This window comes from Bombus vancouverensis, chromosome 4 (genome assembly GCF_051014615.1).
Source record: "Bombus vancouverensis nearcticus chromosome 4, iyBomVanc1_principal, whole genome shotgun sequence".
Taxonomy (NCBI): domain Eukaryota; kingdom Metazoa; phylum Arthropoda; class Insecta; order Hymenoptera; family Apidae; genus Bombus; species Bombus vancouverensis.
Window position 1 is genome coordinate 8,440,575 of NC_134914.1, and position 9,378 is coordinate 8,449,952.

The 9,378-nt window shown below is 35.7% G+C and overlaps 1 protein-coding gene across 3 annotated transcripts in view; it reads left to right on the forward strand.

Moving 5' to 3' along the window:
- Positions 1-6,416, forward strand: part of LOC117156797 (uncharacterized) — a 154,843-nt gene extending 148,427 nt beyond the window's left edge. For all 3 annotated transcript variants that reach the window (XM_076617691.1, XM_076617692.1, XM_033334158.2), the window contains 3 exons: positions 327-717; positions 1,038-1,235; positions 1,534-6,416. In XM_076617691.1, the coding sequence (XP_076473806.1) occupies positions 388-717; positions 1,038-1,235; positions 1,534-1,656 (651 nt within the window). In that variant the 5' untranslated portion in view covers positions 327-387 and the 3' untranslated portion in view covers positions 1,657-6,416. The remainder of the gene's footprint in view (positions 1-326; positions 718-1,037; positions 1,236-1,533) is intronic.
- The last annotated feature ends 2,962 nt before the right edge of the window (positions 6,417-9,378 follow it).

Genomic DNA, 9,378 nt, shown 5'->3' on the forward strand with positions numbered 1-9,378 from the left:
AATTACGAATACAACATTTTCGTTTGTTTCTCCTACCGCATTCATTCTACGATTTTAAGAAGTTTGAAGAAATTAAAGATTTATAGCACAATAATAAATTATTTTCCTGCAAATTAAAAAGCAGCGTACTTTTAAAAAATATCTATTGCAATAGATTTTTCTCAACAACATCTACAGTTCTACAGGCGTCTACATAATTCCACAATATTCCGCTGTTCATTTCTTAATGAATTAGTATAGTTCCTCGGATATTTCGATTAATTCCTATCGCCCTTTTCTCCCAGTAGCCGACTGTTCGCCGTTAACGAGCAGATTTTTTATTGCAGGCGACTAAAGAAGGAAAAAGAAATAGTCAAACTGGCACCGTTCAAGTTTCCCTTTTCAAAAATGTCCAAGTCGCGCAGCAGCGACGAAAAGGACCGTGAGAAGGACAAGGACAAAGAATTGGAATACAAAATGGAGAAAGACAAACATTACGAGAAAGAAGCGGACAAAGGCAGTGACACGGAACACGAGGACGAAGAAAATGCGCAAGAGGACGAGGAGGAAAACGCGAATGGACGAAACGTTCAACTTCCAATGAGTCAACTGCAATTGACCACCGAAACTGAATCCAATTTAAACTCGGCGATATTCGATTCCAACAGCCTGATGGTGAGGAACGAACAAGCCATACCGAGCTCCCCTCCTCCTTCTTACGAGCACGTTATCGAACAGGTGAAGATCTGAGTTGACCTAACCGAATAAAAGAGCTAACTCGCTCCGTTTCATTCGATCACCAAAATCTTTAAGATGGAAATACTTGATTCCAAATTTTTCTACGCGTACAGTAAGATCAAAGTTTCTTTTGAGAATATTCCACTGAATATTTCGCCGTTGAATGCTGGAAGTTTTTTAATTTAACTTTTTTTTTAAGTAATTTTCGAAAGATGAGAGATTTCTCATTTATTGTTTTAAGTGTTAGGCGAGAGCTTAAGCTTCGTGGTATGATACAGGTTTTTATTGAAATTTTCTATTATACTCTGATGTAATTTTAGACGCGGTTGGAGCACGCAGCCGAGGTTCAGAAGTACGAGGGTGGAAAGAACCTCGGGAACGACGCGTCTGGCGAAGATAATAGAACAAAAGCACCCAAGATCCTTCACAAGTCGAGTAAAGAGTTATACAGAGCAGTGGCGAAACAGTGGGGCATCACTTGCAAGATGAGCGACCACTGCAGATGCTTGGACTGTCAGGTAACTTGCCCTTGTACAGCACGAATATCGAATAACCCACATTTTCAAATATTCTACGAATACTTTGTTACTTCTTCAAGACAATATGTGCGTAGTAAAATCGAGAGTACATGCACAGTAGAATTATTAAAATATTTTCATTTGCCTTCAAAAACATTCTCTCAAATTAAGTTCATTTCAAGTTGTTCATACGAATTGAATAAAGTGTTCATATACTTATGAGCAGCAATATATATATATATATATATATATATATATATAGTTCAGTAACATGAAAACTCATAAATTGCCTTCGTAGAGCTGTTATTTCGACTGCGAGTACGACAAGAATGAGAACCAGAAGACTGACGGTGGACTAGGCGCCGGCACGCCGATGTTCATTTCCGAAGTGATGCAAGGTTCCGGTTGCGTACTGTTCTAAGACAGCGGAAACGAACCTCCATGGCGACGACACGGTCTTCACCGTGTGCTTCCATAAGGAGCAAAAGTTCACGTGATTGCGCACAAATCAGGTTGACTGTTTCCTAATGGACCGACGAGCCACGAATCAGTTAGTTATTGACCGTCGTCCTATGGCTATTTGGGATGAAATTGCTAATAACATAAACAGCCAGCCAATATTTAAAACTTTATAATCGAAAAAATATATGTAAGTGGATCTTCGTGAATTTTCATTTAGAAGCTCTTGGTTCAGGAAAATTGATCGGCATTACAATTAAAATGATCTCTGCGTGGGAAATATCGAACACTATACATGGCCCACGATTTCGAAGGTTTTTAAGAAACAATGGTCATCGAATGATATTGTTGAAAATAAAAAATTCGAATTTGAAGGAAAGCTGTTCAGATAAAAAATTTGCAAGTCGCGTATTTGTGTCCCAAATTTAATTCACGAAGAAGTTCATTCTATAGAGAAAAGCGAATTTTCGTTTTTGAGCATCACAGATGTTGATGAAATTTTTCGAGGTGGTATCTCACGAGAATTACCCTTTTCATTGAGAAGTATTTTCGATAATGTCAAGCAAACTGCAGTGTGCTTTAACAAAGAAGTTACTAGAGGAAGTATCGAAGTCAAAAAGAAAGATTTCAACTTGTCAATTGTATACATATTACTCGTTGCATTTTCACTCGGTGGTAGACGATTGGTAAACGCTCGACCAATTTGTACAATAGGCGTAGAGTTAACGTTTAAACGACCTCGCTGTTGAGATTGTTTAAAAATTCATTGTCCACGTCCGACCGAAATGATACCTACTCGATTCTCAAGAATGTTAATATCGATATCTGAACCGTGTTGCTCATAGATGATGTACATTTAATCTCCCCGGGTCCTATGGATTGAACTTGATTAGCTTGATAAAACTGGACCAATTTGCGATTGTGAATTTCAATTCGAATTCTTCTATTACAAGAGAGTGTGAAATTTTATCGATAGAAGGATTTCATCTGGGGAAATTACAGGAAAAATATACATTAGCGTAAATGTTAGCCATGTTATAAACGCGATATATAAATAATCGGCGTGTTGTCTCGAAAACTCAATACTATTGTAAATGATCACTTTTATGCTTTGTTACATCGACTTGCTGCGTATTTTCTCTAGCTCGAGGAATGAGACGAATCAATTACAGTTCGAAAACAGTTACGTACATCGTTAATAAGTACATAGATTGCGGATTTTTATGCATTTATGAAAAGATCTAAAGATGCAAAAATGCATAAAATGCAAATTGTATGCAAAAATATGTAAAATATGTAAAACATCTAAAATACTCATAAAAATATGAGTTTCATAAATGTCCGCAATCTGTTAATAAAGAATTATAAAATTCAGATAAAACGAAAGTTTCTCTGTCTTTCATAGGCTAAACACGTCTTTTTACCAACTACTTTTATTATTATACACACAATTTACATTTTTCGACAACGATAAATGGGCCTATTATTTAACCATTTCATGTGTTGCCATCTATATACACAAAATAGCATTTTTAACGAACAAACACTATTCAAAGTTTTTCTATCGTCTTCTCGACTCGACGAGTCTACTCCAATATAAATAATAAAACATATAAAACTAATTTAGGAAAGCAATATCTATATAATTTACTATGATTATTACAACTACCATCGACCAATAACTTTTAAGCAAATCTTCGAACAACTAGAAAAATGTTTATTGGATTAACATTGATTTTTCACACAACACGAAAAACCACTTACTCTGCTGAAAGCAAATATTGAGTCAAATAGTACCGGCCACTTCCGGTACCGCGTTCTTTCTCAGTCTCCGCGGAACGAACGGCGTTAAGCTGGCTATTACGCTAGAAAATTAGAAAGCATTCCCAAAGGAGCAACGGCCGCGATCTCATTCCTCGAGAAAGAAATCGAAAGCTGTCGATTCAATGGCCCCTGTCGATTCTTCCTTGCGGCAAAACGCGCGTAGCTAGATGTGTAATTAACGATTGTAATTTACACTGATTTCCCGCAATACGCGTCCGAGGAAATCGAAACTCGAAACACATGAAAGTATTATAGATCGAGCGTCGAATACGTGTATTCAATGGTGTCTCGTTTGCATCTTTGTTCGCCCTACCAACGATTCTGATTCTTTTATATTTTTAACACGTTAAGTGCCACGTTGGTCATCGATGATCGATAGGAAACTTTTCGTGCAGGCTTGAAATTCTCTTCAAATAATTACAATATGTAAGATATTATTTGAAAAATAATATTGCCTAAAAATAATATGCATAGCATATTAATTCATATGTTTAATTTGTATTTTATTAGAACTTAATTAGTATACACTTCTTTATACAATCTAGTAATTGTATTGAAGATCTTTTTGAAAAAAGAGTCTATAGATTTACGATAAATGGAAATTTTTGAAATGATCGCGGCACTCAACGCGTTAAACCTCTCTATCGCTTACGATTTTCTTGGGTAAACGATAGACAAAGTATCGCAAAAATATAGTATGAAGACATTCTTACGACTCGGTAGATTTGGTTCGTTTACTTAAACCCGGTTCGACTTTTCATTTTTTTCTTTCCATTGTTTTAATTCAATTAATTCTGACCTATCGCGCTAACGTAGTTTACCTAGGGATACAACGATATCGATTCTTTGCTGCAATGCGAAAATTCGATTTTACTGCTGTAAAGGCAAGCCTCGGGTCTTCGAGATGAACGCGAGCATCGCAGCTATATATCGTTTTTTCGAGGACTCTATTGTAAATGTTGTACTCGTTGCAACTCATCGAGCGATTCAGCAGCGAGAAGATAAATAAAACTGAGGTAAAAATCTCAAACGACACGATCGTCCAATGGTGAACGTCGATCGGGTCAATCTGAAACATAATACAGTACCTGCCTATACACTTATCTTTTCAAAATACTGTTGTTCAAGATACGAGAGTTCTTTTGTACTTCGCGCCGAAGAAAACACGAACAATATTTCACGTGCGTGAACAGTCGATCCTTCCCGCCATTGTTAAACCTGCTTTTCTATCGGTGAGAAGCATCCTTTTGTACGAATAACGCGCGATCCGTTTACCTACGTGCGCTAAAATGGTAATTTACGTATCGAAAAAAACTTTGCTCCATTTGGAGAAAATTTAAATTTTATTTGACAAGTATAGTAAAATTATTGCTGCCTTTTATAACAAAGATTAAAAGATATAACTTTTTTTCTCAAAAGGTATAAGAAAAAGGAAAGATATCTAATTCTTGCTTGAAGAAGATTAAAAGTTTATATCGTGTTAAAGGGTTCAAAAAACGATAGAAATATTTTTATATACGTTGAACCAAATTAATCGTTTTCTGACAAACAACCGAATCGATAATTTTCAATTTAACCTTTAATATTAAAGTTGCGTAACAAAAAGGAGCAGGGTATCTCGACGTGAACGACCAGTCGCACAAATTACATAATTTCACTATAGTCAGTGGATCATTTTCACCTGAACACCTGACATACTCTGCACACATTTCATTTACAATTAATCGATTCCTTGCGGAGCTTGTGTATGTGTGTGCGTGGAAAGGGACGAGGTAGAAATCGAAAAACATATAAGAAAAAAAAGAAAAAGAGAGAAAAGTGAGATACGTATGTATAGTATTTTTCTGGGCCGCGAATTTTTCATTAAAATGTCATTGCCTTGAATGACAAAACTTGTAACGATTATTATAATCTCTACTATATAATATATTCATGATATGAGACAGTATAATTATGATAACGATTACAACATTTAACAAAGTACTATTGTAAAACGGCCGCGAGACATGATTATCGTATATTTAAGACAAAAATAGAATGTATATTACTGTTGGAAATTTTAAAGATATTAATCGAAACAAGTGAAACTATCTGACGATGAAATTCTACAGGAATCCAGCCGTATTTTGAGACTTCTCAAAAAAAAAAAGGAACTAGTAAGCTGTAACATTTAAAATATTATAATTAGACTGTAGATTTGTATGTATTTGTGGAGAATTTAAATGTGTAAAATATATGAAACGATATAACATACAAAATGTAAAGATACTACTTAAAAGTATAAAAGATATTCAAAGTAAAGTACTCATCCTAATATCTAAAATCTAGAGAATGAAACTAATCTCTGTCTCTATCTAGTATCTAGATATTTCTTTAGTTACGTACATAAAAATCTGAATCTACATGAAAATCCGCAGTCTAATTATGATGAGACAGATAAAGAGTTTTTTTAAACACAAAGCTGTTGTAAAATGTCAATTCCCTCGCATCAAAATCTACTATCGTATAATCCAAATAGATATTCTACAATTAGTGTATAAGTCGCAGGTTCGAAGGACAGAATTTTTATATCTCAAAATAATCTATGCATTTGTCAAGTGTCGAGTTTTGTTTCAAAAGAGGATTTGTTGATGAGGAGGAAACTATAATTTTGTTCCTTTGTGAGGGGTGAATTTAAACAAGCATGAAACTGTACCATCTCGTAGCCTAACAAGCACACACGCTAATCCGTATATGTGTGTGCTCGCGCGTGTATACATGTCGTTTATTCTGTGTATGTACGTTACATAGAGAGTAAAGTGAACGATTACCTGGTGAATCGTCGTTCCATAGAGAATATTGACTGTAAAACTCGATGTATTCTGGTAAGTTCGCACCAATAAAAAAGTGGCCTAAAGTAGTAAAGTTTTCCATTCTGTCTCACCATTTCATCTCATCATTATGTCTGATGACCTATTTTTTCAGAGAGCTCCATAACCACTAAACTAACTAGGCTTTCATCTATCATTATTTATTAGGGTATCTTTGGCATTAATTATAAAAAAAAAGTGGTTCACACGTTTCACGTAATCACGTTTCCTCAAAGATCTTTTATTCGAACATGTAGAGTTACAAGTTGTCGCAATGGAGAACATGTTTGGCATTGGTTGCCTATACACAGGCGCTGTAGAAGCGACTTTTTATTCATATCAATTTAAATATATATGTCGGAGATGAAAGGACATCGGCGCCTTTCTTTTGGAATGTTTGGGAAGGTCTCCAATACTTTAGTCCAGACTTTTTATTATAGCTGCACTTAAATAATAAAACTGAGAAATAGTTGTTTATGATCTAATCCGAGTATGAGTGCCCAAGATTTATGACTTGGGCTCAAAGTGATATAACAGGTCGCTGAACGGTCACGGGAGGAACGTGTATCTAACAGAGGTATGGAGTAATTATAAAGCTCTCCTTAAAAACAAAGATTGACCCGAAGGGAGTACGGAGAGGAGTGTATAAGGGCGGTTCCACTTGGACTGAGATTCAGTCTGATAAGTTCTACTTGTACAGTGGACAAGTGCGTTGAGTCACATCAGAATCGTGGATCAAATCGTATTTGTCATCCTGTTGACCGTGGATTCGTTATCAAACCTAAATTCATTGTCATCGACATCTCGATTATCCAATCGCCGCTACTTGTTAAACTCTGTAATAATCACATTTGCATCAGTACAATATCATCTATAGTACATAACAACGATGGCCAATTCACGTGAAGATTCATTATACGCCCCTAACCCCAATGATAACCCGACATATATATATACTGAGCTTGATTTAAAAGAATATCTTTTAAATAGATCTGCTCTCATAATTCAAATATAATTACCAATTAAATATCATTTAAGATATGTAGTGATTAATGTCACAGTATCTTACGTAAAGACAATGATTTAAACACACAACGCGGTGCAATTTGTTCATTAAAAAACAGTCGAAAAATTACTTACTGTTCAAGAAATACAGTCATTGATCATTAAGTTTCAAGGATAAATTACAATCGTCGATCGCAGTCGCTTACTTGTTAATTGAAATACAGTTTGAAAGGTCTCGAAGTTCATACGTTTCGAGCAGCTGTATCAAATTTCCGACGACCAAAAATAGGTTTATTAAGTATATCCTTGTTTTACAACTCGTAGACACGCATGAAAACGCTCGGTCAGTGGGAACGCTGAATGATCGCGCAATTATAGCAGCAACCTTGCTTCTTTCCAGCAATTTGTACCGTTGTGTCTGACGTAAGCTCCCAGCAATAATTCTCGCAGAGCTCTTTATGCTACACGCTCGAATCGATTCTCTGATAGAAACCTCGACCTCGTCAGAAAATCTATGAAAAGAGTGAACTGTATAAAACCCCACGTCTGCATCTCATACTCTATACTTGCGTGATGTATAGTATTTTTTACGAGCTAACAGCTTCTTGTGTATAAATGTTTTTTCGTTGGAGTAATATTAATATCAACCAGCATTAAAACTCGTGCAAATAAAATAAATTGTAGAAAACTGCATTTATTTTCTATACTTTACATTTTCACGGTTTAGTCTATTTCTGATGAATTCGCTTTACTCGACAACACATGGTAAAACACGAATATCAGCTTTCTTATTTTTTTAAAGGTCATCCGGATTCAATCCCTCGTTTCTCTTATTTTTCGTATTGTTCAAACGTATAAACAAATCTCATAAAAATCGTTAAAGAAGTCCCTTTCCTAGAAATTCGTCACAAATAATAAAAAGTTCCTTCTGTTAGATTTGTTGTAGAAATTAATGATGTAATATGTTGTGGCAGAAAAATATGTACCACGTCGCTGACGACAACGATGGAACCAAAGTCCTGAAGGGAATCCACAGTCTAACAGTGTAGTCGTAACGATTTCACGCAGCTAATTCATAATTTTCGCGCGTGTCCTTACTGTAACATGCGCTGGACACGATGCATTCCGGTTTTTTCCCGATCGTAAATAACCAAGTAACGTCCGTCGGCTGGAACGAGTCCGGGATCTCGATGACGACACGGTTGTTTAACCGCGTGTGCGGAACACTTGTCGGTTGCGCGTGTTTTTCCTACTATTTTTTCCATAAACTACTCTTTCAAAACCTTGTTCTCTTCTACCATACGACCATTTCTTTTTACTTTTTTTTACGAATCAATCTAACATCAACTATAAACGGAAATAATAATTCTTTATATCGAGTTACGTTGTACTTTTCAAAACAATTTCCTGTGATTTTAAATTTAATTGCAATTTATTCCTTAAATAAAACGTTCTATTCAAAACGAAATTATTCCGTAAAATGAGAAAATCATGTCAATTACGTTTTCAGTTTATAGTCGTTTGTTCTTCGCGTCTACGAAACGAGAGTGAATTTTCCTCGTGTAAATCCGATAAAAAACAAACGTACATTTCATCGTGGTACATATTTTTTAAATGTACAGAAGAGTATATCGCTCGCGGTAACGAATTCCTTTCTCTGTTTACACTTTTATCGATATCGCTTATTAAACAGCCGGCAGTGTCGCTGCATAATCTGTGTATTCCTCTTTGTTCTGCTTCCTTCACAATTTTGTCTCCGTCTCTATCGCCAACCGTGCCATTGGCGTGCCATATGTATACAATTGCATGCTTGTTTCTCTCCCACTCTCTCTCTCTCTCTTTCTCTCACTCTCTCCGTCCCTCTCTCTCTTCCAACATTGCATTCCTCTCTGTTTTCCACGCAGAGTATTCTTTCACGTGTGACAAACTGCCATATATTTTTTTGATCACGTAAATGGGTATATGCACTTGGATATCTCGGATTTTCTAACTACAGTTTTATTTAC